General features: G+C 58.8%; 1 protein-coding gene across 1 annotated transcript in view; it reads left to right on the plus strand.

Annotated features, from left to right (window-relative positions):
• The first annotated feature begins 7,372 nt into the window (after nt 1-7,372).
• SMAD6 (SMAD family member 6) overlaps nt 7,373-12,211 on the plus strand; it is a 65,994-nt gene continuing 61,155 nt past the window's right edge. The window contains exon 1 of the mRNA XM_040969670.1: nt 7,373-8,446. Coding sequence (XP_040825604.1) covers nt 7,627-8,446 — 820 coding nt within the window. The 5' untranslated portion in view covers nt 7,373-7,626. The remainder of the gene's footprint in view (nt 8,447-12,211) is intronic.

The following is a 12,211-nucleotide window of genomic DNA, read 5'->3' on the forward strand; positions in this document are numbered from 1 at the left end:
CTCTGCTCCTGCTTCCGAAGCTTATGGCCCTGCTCACTGAGCTGCTGCGTCCTTTAGTGTGGCACAGCCTCCCTGGCTGAACTCCCCACCATGGTCCAAGTCCATTTTATAGCTGAGCAGACTGAGTGTCCTGTGGCTGAGGAGTCAGCAGGCTTGTCATTAGTCTACGAGCTGACTTTGGCAATGGCTGACTCCATGCTCATCTTGCTAATGACAGCTACCAGTTAGCAAGCACTCATTAGGTGCCAGACACCAAGCTAACTATTTTGATTTTCCAAATAACCTGTTGATATTAGTAGGACGAGGTCAGCCACAGGTTCCCCAACTATAGTCTGTTAGGTAGGAGTGGGATTTCTCCTGGCAGCCCATGGCGGGGGGGGGGGGGGGTTGGGGTTGTAACGTGCCCAAGGCCATACAACTAAGATGCGGCCAAACACGCATTCTTTTTGAAAAAAGATTTATTTATTTACTTTTATTGGAAATTCAGTTTTAGAGAGGGAGAAACAAAGAGAAAGAATTTCCATTTGTTTGTTCACTCCCCAAGTGGGCACAACAGCCACAGCTGAGCTGACCTGAAGCTAGGAGCCTCTTCCGGGTCTCCCAAGTGGGCGCAGGGTCTCAAGGCTTTGGGCCGTCCTCCACTGCTTTCCCAGGCCACAAGCAGGGAGCTGGATGGGAAGTGAAGCAGCTGGGACAGGCATTAGTGGCCATATGGGATCCTGACATATGCAAGGCGAGGACTTTAGCCGCTAGGCCACTGTGCCGGGCCTCAAACACACATTCTAAGTCAGGTCTGTTGGGCCCTGTGGCCATAGCTGTTAGCTTGTGCTTCCAGGCTGGTGATAGTAAAGCCAGCCATTGGGTTAGAGGAGTTAGGGTGAAGTATCCTCAGAAGCAGAGTTGGGATCAGCAGACATCATTCTCTCAGAATAAGGTATAAGAAGCATGGAAGCAAAAGCCCAGGCAGTGAACTGGATTAAATGGGTCCCCAGGGTGCTGGAAGAGATGGATTCACCCAACCAACACACAGATTTATGTTCAATGAGAAAAGTGTCATTTTGTATGCTTTAAAATGTACTTATTATGGGGCAGAGAGAGAGAGCTGGAGAGGAAAAGAAAAGCAGAGGGAGAGAATCAGAGCGTACTTGTCCACTGCTCATTGCCTGCCATGGCCAGGGCTGCCTGAGCCAGAGCCAGCGCTCCAACTCTGGCCTTCCTACTGGTATCTGAACAGCCAGCCAGGCCCAGTGCCATCTCCATGCACGTAGAGTGATCAATACAACAGGAACAGCTGCAATACTACAGGTATTCTAAGGCTGTGTGAAACATTCATGGAAAATCAAAAAGTGTATTTAGGTGCAAATTACTTGAGATCTATGTAGGTTTTTTTTAAAGGAGGTATTCATGAGGCCCAGTGTGATGGCTCAATAGCTAAATTATCACTTTGCATGCACTGGGATCCAATATAGGCACTGGTTCAAGTCCTGGTTACTCCACTTCCCACCCGGCTCCCTGCATGTGGCCTGGGAAAGCAGTAGAGGATGGCCCAAAGCCTTGGGACCCTGCACCCGCATGGGAGACCCAGGAGAAGCTGGCTTCGGAGCAGCTGAGCTCTGGACATTGCAATCACTTGGGGACTGAACCAGCAGATGAAGATCTTTCTATCTCTCCTCTCCATAAATCTGACCTGCCTTTCCAATAAAATCAACTTTTTTTGTTTAAAAAATGCATTTATTTAGCTATTTGAAAAGCAGAGCAACAAACAGCAAGAAAGAAATCCTCCATTTGCTGGTTTCTCATGTGGGTGCAGGGTCCCAAGGACTCAAGCCATCCTCCTCTGCTTTCCCAGGTGCATTAGCAAGATCAGAAGTGGAGCAGCTGGGCTAGAACTAGTACTCGGACAGGGGATGCCCAGCTGGATGCACTGCAAGGCTATCCCCACGGTTTCTCATAAAATCAGTTTTCCATGAACTTTCTGGAGATCCCTTGCATTGCTTATGACAAGGGCTGTTAAGAGTCTTGTGCCAGTGTCCAGATGTTCTCTCACACTTTCAGAGGGATGTGACAAGCACTTGCTGTTGTTTTATCCTCAGGACCTGCACATGGGTCTATTCTCCACACAGCAGCTAGAGGGCGCCTGTGACAACAGAAGGCAGGTCCAGGCCTGTACCTGTAGGAGTTCCGAGAGTTACTCTTATGCCACACCAGACACCCACTGATTGCCTACAGGGACCCCTGTCAACCTCCCACTTCATCAGTTCTTTGATGGTTCTAGAACAGGCTCTGAGCCCTTGAACCCGCAGCTGCCCGTATTCCCCACCGGGGATTGTCACAGCTCAGGCCCTCACTGCTGAGATCTCCCTCCTGGACAGCAGCCTCCTCAGGGGAGCATTCCTCTAAACACTGTCTAAGCCAGAGTCTACCTTCTCCCAGCGTCCCTCTCTCCTCTTCTCTGCATTTTACGCAGTCTTTGCATTTGCGCTTTCTCCAAACACTGCGTGGTCTCTTCCACCTGAGCTCAGCAGTGTACTTTGCTTACCACGGGGTCCCTGGCCCCTGGAAAAGGGCCTGGTACATGGCAGAAGCTCACTGGTCTTTGCGTGCAACGAACGGATGCCAAGCATCTATCCTTCATATGTGCACTCAAGTGAGAAACCTCTGTCACATTCATTAGAGCTACCCAAGGGGTGGGGGACCTGGGTGACCCACACATACGGCCACGTTCACCAAGCACATTTGCCTGCCAGAGGGGTAGACAATATCATTTGGCTGCCTACTGATGTTTTAACAAACTGCGGCCTAGAGACTTATGTTGTAGCACAGTGGATTAAGTCACCACCTGCAGCGCTGGCATCCCGTAGGAGCACCGGTTTGAGCGCCAGCTGCTCCACTTCCTATCCAGCTCCCTGCTGAATGCATCTGGAAAAGCAGTGGAAGATAACTCAAGTGCTTGGGTTCCTGCCATGTTGGAAAGCCACATGAAGCTCCTAGCTTTCTCTTTAGCATGGCCCAAACCTGGCTTCTGTCTCTAATTCTACTTTTCAAATAAATATATAGTTTAAAAAGATAAAAAAAAAAAATCCTGGAGCTTTGAGTTGTTCTTAAGAGTTTATCAGTGGGGACCCTGGCTTATCCATCACCCTCCTGTGAAGTGGGATGCGATAAGCCTGTCGCCCTGCTGGTTCATTTGCCCATTAAGCTGGAGGGGGCCCAACTTCCTCCAAGGCTCTTCACAGGCAGTAGCCCCTAGGTGCTCCCCTTTCCTTCCCAGCGCCCAGCAGCAGGCTGTGCCTTGCAGGGTCTCTGCTACCTCAGCCAGCAGGGAAACCTCCCTGTACGCAAAGGAGCCTTCACTCCATAGCAAAAGGGGCTACAGGTGCTCTCACACCACCTGGGGGTTGGAGTCTTGGCTCCGCCACCTACCTGCTACTGTGCTGGTAGTGTGTACTGGCGTCCTCACTCACCAGGGATGAGCACTCAACCACCCCACAACTCCATCTCCTGAGCACTGGGGGACAGGGTTCAGAGGAGGGGCCCCAGGCCCACACCTGGCTGCAGATACCTGAGAAGGAGTGACCTTTCTCCTTTCTCTCCAGGGAACCCCAGGAGGGGTCCTGGGCCTGGGACTCCTGGCAGCCGTGCCCTTCTGCACTCTGGGCCCTGACACCCTCTAGTGGTTGCACCTCTGCCAGGCACAGGGTCTCCAGGGGTTGGCTTGGCCCTAGGACTCCCAACAGCACTGCCCCGCTTTTTCTGTGCCTTTCTCCCATAAGTTGCCCTGCAGTGATGGGGCCATTTCCTTGGGACAATCACTCCCATTTTACAGATGGGATGCCTGAGGCTGGGTTTTAGTGCTCTGCAGGGAAATGCTTGGGGCCAGATTCACACCCTGGGAAGGGAGGCAGCCTCTAACCACAGGAAGGTCCCCTCTGCAGGGTGGCCTTGGCCCGAGGCTTTGGGAGCACTGGTCAAATATTTCTCAGGCCAGGGCTAGAAATGGGGGAAAGGGGCCACCTGCAGGCAGCTCACAGATGTGCCCCCAGGGGATCTGCAGGCAACCTCTCTTTCCTCCACTTTCCAGTGTACGCACACACCTACTCATCCCTTTCCCAGCCAAACCTGCTGCTTTCAATCCTGCCTTGGCAACTAATTACAAGCTGTGCAAGCCTTGTAGCTCAGTGTCCTTATCTATAAAACAGTGCCAACAACCACACCCTGCTGACCCCCAGCTGTAATGGGGAGTCTGGGGGCCTCACCCCCCCAACACCCTGACTCAGCACCACACACATATACACAGCCCTCGAGAATCTAGGGATACATCAACCAGGTGGTGGCTCCAGGTTTTAATGTGTTAGCACTGTCCACGGATCCTGTGCCTCAGTTTCCCCAGTACAAACGGGGATAATCGCCACGCATCAAGGTTGTGGCAAGTACCAAGGATTAATTTCCATGAACACTGCAGGAAGCAACAGTTACTCCCATCAGAATCCACAGCAAAAACCAATGACTATCCTACAGAGGGTTGGCATGGTGGCTGATCTTCAGCCTGCAAGTACTGGCACCCCATAAGGGTGTCCGGGGGCGTCCCGCTGCTCCACTTCCCATCCAGCTCCCTCCTTGTGACCTGCCAAAGCAGCTGAAGACAGCCCAAGGCCTTGGGACCCCACCCCCATGTAGCAGACACGGAACAGACTCCTGGCTTCAGCTCCAGCCTTCGTGGCCACTTGGGGAGTGAACCTGCAGATGGAAGATAGATAATTTTTCTCTCTCTGTAAATCTGCCCCCCCCAATTAAATCTTAAGACGGAAAATACCTCCTGATGTTTTCACATGATGAGACATACATTTCCCCAGGGATAAGAATTGCCTGAAAGAGATCCTAGGACTGGCTTCTAGGGGTTAGGTTTATGAGGTGCTGGCCACATGGGTGTCGCCCACCGCGATGTGTGCACATGGGCCATGCCTTCTCCGAGGATCTTTGCGGCAGGCTGTGAACAGACCTTACCATCTACACGTCCTCCAAGAAAATAAACTGAAGACACGCTATTTCTCTTTGGCTGGCGGGGACGTTTCTCAGGCCAGTCCAGCAGTGGGGCGAGCCGAGGGCTCTCCCCGAGCGGGCGCGCACGTGCCGGGCTCCAAAAGAACCTGACCGCAGGTAAATCCTAGTTAATGGTCTTGGGTCCTTCCTTGCAAAGCTCGCCCTTCTCTCAGCGCACAGCTAGACTCGGGACCGAAGGGGCCAGCGCACCCCGCGGCCAAGCGTGCAGCGTCTGGGGAGACCCCCGCGCCCCGAAGCCCCCGCGCGCGCGCGCCCGCCCGGGCTGGGTGGCAGTGGTGCTGGTCGCGGGAAGAGATGGCGCCCAGCCCCCGGGCCAATGAGAGTAGCGGAATTTCTTTCATTCAGCGCGCGGGGGCCCGGCTCCTGCCCGGAAAGGGGCGGGTCGCCGCACGGGGGGGAGGTGGGGCCGCGGAGCGCAGGGGAGAGGGCGGGGTCGCCCCGCGGCCCGGCCAATCGGCGCCGCGCCCGGGAGGGGGAGGGGGGCCCCCGGCCTTTTTTCCCCCTGCGCGCGGGACCAATCCCGACTTTACTAGCTTGAACTTTTGCCACCCTCGGCCGAGCGAGCGCGCCCGAGGAGGTACCCCGCCGCGCCGGCTCCAGGGGCCGGAGCGGCCTTTAACCCTTCCCGCGCCGGGGCGGGCGCCGCACCCCCCCACCATCACCCTGCCGCAACTTCCCCGGCCCCTCGTAGTGCACCGTCCCCGGGGAAAAGCGACCACCAACCCTCCCCACCCCCCACTCCTCCAGCAACACACTAAGCAAGTTGGCCAGGAGCCGGTAGCGCCCGGCCTCGAGGGGGGCCCCGGGGCTGCCGGCGGCTCCCCTATCCCCGAGGGAAGAGCCCTGGCGACCGAACGGAGCCGGCGAGGAGACACAGCTCGCCTCGATCCCTCCTTCAGCTCCCCACCTCTGGCTGTCCTGGAAACTACCGCCCCACATTGCCTCCCACTCCCGCCAAAAGCACTGGTCCAGCCGAGGACCCCAACTCTGCGCAGTGGCTGAGGAGCCCTGCACTCTTCCTGGAAGATCCCACTCCCCAACTTAGCCGCTCTCCGCCCCCGGAGACACAAATCAGGCAGGCACTCGCAGATACCCATTTTCACGAGCCCCCGGCCCTGCCTGGGGGTGGGGCTTAAACCGATTTTGCGGGTGCTACGCGTGTTTTTGAGTGGGTGTCCAAGCCAACGTGCCGGGGAGCGTGGCGTGTGCGCCCGCGTGGCGATGGGTTCGCCACCCTGCCCCGCGGTTCCGACTTTAACCGCGTGTGCGCAAAAAAGAAAAAAAGGTACGTGTGCTCACTCGCTTCCGTGCCCGGGGGGGCGCGACGCGAGCCACCGCAGAGAGGGCGAGTCGTGGGCGCTTGTCAAGCCCGAGGCGGAGGGGCGGGCGTGGGGCGTGGGCCCGGGACTCGTCGGCCCGCCCCGGGAAGCCGGCCCTGGCGAGCCTCGGGCCCCAGCAATGGGGACGTGTTCTCCTTTAAGAGTTAAGAAACTTGAAACCTTGTTTGCGCAACAATCAGCGCCGCGGAGCCGCCAAAGTGTCTAGACTGGCATATGATGGGAGGCAGCCAATGACTCCGCGGCGCTCCTCCGGGGGCCCTCCGTGTGCGTTTGAGGAGAACAAAAAAAGAGAGCGAGCCGAGCGGGGGAGCGAGCGAGGAGAGCCGAGCCGAGAGAAAGAGCCGCCGGGCGCTGCCTCGCCAGACCTCGCCGGGACCGCGGGGCCACCGGGAGGCACTTAGAGGGGGAGGGGGGCCACTCGGCCGCCGGGCGCCCGGAGCGTCCGAGCGCACCGCGGGGCTGCTACCTCGGCCTCGGCGGAGCGCGCTTCCCACACAGGATCCCCAGCAGCTCCGTGGGATTTTTTTTTTCACAGCCTCTGCTCCCGTGTTGACACTCGCCTTCGGGAGAACTCACTCCAAGTGCATCTAGCGCGCCTGGGACCTGAGACGGAGTTGGCCTGCCGTGCTTGCAGACCTGGGCATTGAAGGGGGGGTTGTTTTGGGGGCGGATTTGTTCTTTTCCTTCCCCCCCTTCCTCCCCCCACTCCCGCCTGCCTCGCCCCTCTCCTCCCCCAACTTTTTTTTTTCTTTTGCAGGCAGTTTAAGAAGGGAGCTCAGGGTCTTAACACGCCTGCTTTTTTTCGGGTCGGGCAGGAGAAGCCCATGTAGTAGTGGGGCGCTTGAGTCTCAGCAGCGAGGGTTTCGCAAAGCAGCCTCGGGTTTCGGCGCGAGCGCTTTGTGCCCATGGACCAGCCGCGCGGCTCCTGAAGGCTCGCCGGCCCCTGCGGGGTCGTGGCCGCCGCGCGCCGCCCGCAGCCCTCCGGAGCGCGGGCGCTGGAGTGGCCGAGCGGCGCGGGCTGCGCCCGGACGCGCGCGTGTTCCCGGGTCAAGCTCCCTCATGTGGCAGCCCTGCGGCGCCCCTTCGACGACGGGCTGTGCGCGGTCTGCACTGCGCTCGGCGGCCGAGCTTCCTATGGGGCTGCGGCCCGCGCCTCGCTGAGGGAACGGACCCCTGGTAACTGGAGACCGCCTCCCCTCCACCCCCCGGCGCCAAAGGATATCGTATGTTCAGGTCCAAACGCTCGGGGCTGGTGCGGCGACTTTGGCGAAGTCGTGTGGTCCCCGACCGGGAGGAAGGCGGCGACGTCGGCGGCGGCGACGGCGACGAGGATGGGGGCTTGGGCAGCCGAGCTGAGGCAGCCCCGTGGGCACGAGAGGGCGCAGGCTGCGGCCGCTCCGAAGTCCTCACGGTAACCCCGCGGCGGCCCCGGGACGCGGTGGGACAGCGAGGCGCCCAGAGCGTGGGCAGGCGCCGGCGCGCAGGGGGCCCCACGAGGCCCGTGTCGGAGCCGGGGGCCGGCGCCGGGGGCTCCCTGCTGGACGTGGCGGAGCCGGGCGGCCCGGGCTGGCTGCCCGAGAGTGACTGCGAGACGGTGACCTGCTGTCTCTTCTCGGAGCGGGACGCCGCCGGCGCACCACGGGACGCCGCCGGCGACCCCCTGGCCGGCCCGGCGCTGGAACCCGCGGGCGGCGGGCGGAGCCGTGAAGCGCGCTCGCGGCTGCTGTTGCTGGAGCAGGAACTGAAGACGGTCACGTACTCGCTGCTGAAGCGGCTCAAGGAGCGCTCGCTGGACACGCTGCTGGAGGCGGTGGAGTCCCGCGGCGGCGTGCCGGGCGGCTGCGTGCTGGTGCCGCGCGCCGACCTCCGCCTGGGTGGCCAGCCCGCGCCGCCGCAGCTGCTGCTCGGGCGCCTCTTCCGCTGGCCCGACCTGCAGCACGCCGTGGAGCTGAAGCCCCTGTGCGGTTGTCACAGCTTCGCTGCTGCCGCCGACGGCCCCACTGTGTGCTGCAACCCGTACCACTTCAGCCGGCTCTGCGGGCCAGGTGAGCGCGCCGCGGGGCCCGCGCTGCCCCCTTTTGCACGAGCCTTGCGTGGCGTGGGCGCGGGCGGGTTCAACGGCCTGTGTGTGTGTGTGTGTGTGTGTGTGTGTGTGTGTGTGTGCGCGCGCGCGCTGGTGGGGAAGGAGGTATCCCTGGTGCGCCTCTCTCCTGCCCTGGAAGGAGAGCCGGGCAGAGGGTATGAGAGTTGCATCGGCAACTTTGCATGCAAACTTAAAAGGCAGTTCGTCTGGGAATGGGAGGCTTCTCCATGCAGGCTTTGGGGTACCTGACAGTAGGCTGCAACTGCACAGACGGTGAAAGCGGAGGACAGGCTGAGGAGAGGCCTAAGAACTGGGAGGTCCTGTTGCTCTCTGCCTTTAGCATTTGGTACCTATGCCTTGAGCCTCACACAGTGCTTTTGTCTCCCCGAAGCTGCAAGTTGTGAAATGGGGTGTAGACAGATCACATCGCTTAGGAGTCAAAGGTATTCCTGAAATGTCCCGCTTGGGCCTTTGTACACTGTGGTGCAAAGCGGTTGCAGGATAAGCCCGCTGGCATTCTCAACATGAGGTGGCTGTCATGCTAGCATCACTCCATCATCTTCCACTTTATTGAGCTCTGGAGAGTGGAGGGTCTTGCATGAGTAGGAGAAGAAGCTGGGTACTTTATGACCTCTTCGAACGGCTCCCCCTTTCCTTCTTTGTTCCTGGATACATGCCACCCACCCCTAGCCTCACTGTCCTGGCCAGCTCCTGGGTGCTAGAGCAGAGGTGAGGACAAGGGGAGGCCTAGGGACACCTAGAAGGTCATTTCCATCACTCACCACAGGTTCCTGACCTGGTGGAAGGGAGGGTGTGTGTGTGGGGGTGGTGGCAGTGGGAGGGAAATGGGGCTGGAGTTCCTGAAGAGGGGCCACTGATGGGGCGCTGGGGAGGAGCAGCTCTCTAACCTGTTGCTCCTGCTGCCTCCCCTGACAGCTTCTCTTAGAAGTGCATTTCTCCTCTCTGCAACGCCTGCCTTCCCTGTCTTGGGAACCTGGGGACCCTATCTGTGGTGCTCCTGTCCCTGGGAGATGCATGGTGGGGCCCAGTTCCCTCTTGTAGAAGCCCTGCAGGTGTTTCCTCTCTCTGTGTGGCACCAGGTGTTTGTGGAGTGCTTGCGCTGTGCCAGGCCCTGGGCTGTGTGCTGGAGAGAGAGGTAGCACCCAGGTAGAAGGGACGTGGGTAGAGTCAGGTCTGTGCCTCTGGCTGACTGGTAGTGCTGGGTGCATGTGTGTGTGTGTGTGTGTACACGTGTGCATGTAACAGGCTCACCTGTGGGAGTTCCACAGCTCTCACCTGCAGCCTGGCCTTGGAAGATGGATCAGAGAAGAGTTAGGGGTGCCAGGCAAGCCCAAGTGGGTGGGCAAGGGAGGACAGAGAGCAGGACCCACCCCACTTCTGCTTTCTGGACTGGGAGTTGCCCTGGGTTTGACTTAGGTAGACTTGACAGTACAGGTGAGGGCGACCTGGCAAGCTACAGCCTGGTGCTCCTTCGCCGAGGCCCCGTCCTAGGCTCTGGCCAGCCAGTAACCTACAGCTCACCGGCTGACTTGGGGCTAGTGCAGGCCTAGTGCCCTGCCTCTTTGCAAGCTACCGGGCTCTGGAACCTCCTCCTTCCAGTGCTTTACCCAGGCAGGCCCTGTTAGGGGCATCTGGGAGAACTGCTCATCTGCGTCCGCTTGACCCTCTGGCCGCTGGGGCCAAGCTCTGGGGAAGCCCTTGGCTGCCCACCCTACCTCCCACCCCCGGCCGCCTGGCTGCCAGCCTGGCTCCCTGTGGCTGGGCGGGTGCATAGCTGGGGCTCAGCGGGGCGCGTCCTGATAAGGATACTGCTCCTTCAGGACTCCTGGGTGAGAGGGCTGGGCATGGGGCAGACAGACAGACACCCTGAGCTGGGCACCCCGCTAAGAGAGAGGAAAGCACTGTGGCACACTGGGGCAGCCAGGCTTGCAGGGCCAGGAGTGTGGACCCCACCCCCGCACCCACACGCCCACGCGGTTGTTGCCGGCCAGGCACGATCATGCACTTGGCTGGAGCCAGGCCCTTCTGTGAAGTGAGAGGGCTGATCTCAGCCGCTGGGGGCCTCCTGGCCTGTGGGCTCCCGGCCTTGGGAGTCAGGCTGTCACTCTGCATCCCTCGGGTGCGTCCTTCTGTCCCGGGAGAAGCCAGCACACCAGGCTCGGTTGGGTGCCTGTGTGGACGGAAATGTGGAGAAATGCTTTAATCACAGCTCTAACCTGTGTTTATAGAGAGCTCCTTTCTCCTGAAAGTATCCATTAACTTTGGAATAAATCTCCTGCTCTTTGCCTCACCACTTTTTTTTTCTGTAATTATATTCAGTAAATTACTATTATCCAAATTGTGCCCGGGAAAGAGACAGAGTGAGACAGAGAAGTTCTAAACGACTGGAGGAGGCCGCCTTGGAAAACACAGGGTTCCCAGGCCGGGACTATAGGAATTAGAACGGGCTAGAAAGTTTTCCTTTTCTTTGGCCTGGCATTATCCCTTTGAAATGAGATCAATTTCAAGTTGGGCTTCCAAGCCCCCGCCCCTAGGCCTGCCTGTCTGCCCCTCCTGGAGGTGAGGAAGGGGTGATAATGTGCAGTTTGCCTCTTGCTGGCGCCAGCCGGCTGCGCTGTTTATCTGGCTGCCGGGGGAATCTGGGCAATTAGGCTCAGGCGGCCTTAAAGTGCCAGGAGCTCCATTTCTGTCTCTCCCATCCTGGGGCTTGGGGCCTGAGCTTTCAGTTTCTGGAGAGTTGAGGGGATGGGTGCTGTGGTGAGGGTGGGGGGGGGGAGACCCCATGCCTACGCACATGCCGCTGGGGGGAGGAACTTGGAGGCCTCTAGGGGCTGGTGGATCTTTCTCTTAAGACTGCTGGGCTGCAGAGGTCTGGGAGGCAAGGTAATGATCCCATTCTGAAGCTTTGCCAGGCTCTGGGAGAGGTGGGGAGAGTCCACGACCTCCTCTGGCTTTACCCTTGAGGTCTAGAACCCCAAAGTCTAAGGACTCCCCAGTGGCTAACCAGAGGCTCACCTGGGCTGGTGCCGGCTGAGCACTCTAGTTTCTGGGGGAAGTTGGAAAAGATTCCCAGTGCCTGAGGGGCTGCCATAACTGAGGGAGGGAAGTGGGCAAGAGGCAGCTGGGTTTCTCTCTGGAGCTTTTGTCCACTCTCAGTGGAGGCACCTGTGACCATGAGGCCTGGCCGCATGAGAGTGGCAGTGAGGAATTACCCAAAGGGATCGGGGATGGACCCTGTGACGGAGCCCTTGTACTATGATTGCGTTTATAACAAATGTCCATGTGGTTGGGACGGGGGGGGGCGGGGGGGGTGGGCGGTGCTGCTGCAGGCTCAGCTACCGCCTGCAACACCAATACCCTATATGAGCTCCGGTTCAAGTGGTTGGCTGCTCCGCTTCTCCTCCAGCTTCCTTCTGATGCACCTGGGACAGCAGCAGAAGTTGGCCCAAGTGCTTGGGTGTCAATTCCTCACCCCACTGCCACCCATATGGGAAACTCAGATGGAGTTTCAGGCTCCTGACTTATAACTGGCCCACCTCCAGCCATTGCAGTAGTTTAGAGAGTGAACCAGTGGATGATTTATTTCTCTCTATCCTCCACTTCCATCTCTTTGTTTCTCTAGCTCTGTCTTTCAAGTAAATGCATAAATCTCGAAACAAAAACAAAACAAAACAAAAAGTCCAGAACAGACAAATCCATAGACTGG

The sequence above is a fragment of the Ochotona curzoniae genome, unplaced genomic scaffold (genome assembly GCF_017591425.1).
Source record: "Ochotona curzoniae isolate NIBS_2020 unplaced genomic scaffold, NIBS_Ocur_1.0 scaffold_4701, whole genome shotgun sequence".
In the NCBI taxonomy this organism is placed as follows: Eukaryota; Metazoa; Chordata; class Mammalia; order Lagomorpha; family Ochotonidae; genus Ochotona; species Ochotona curzoniae.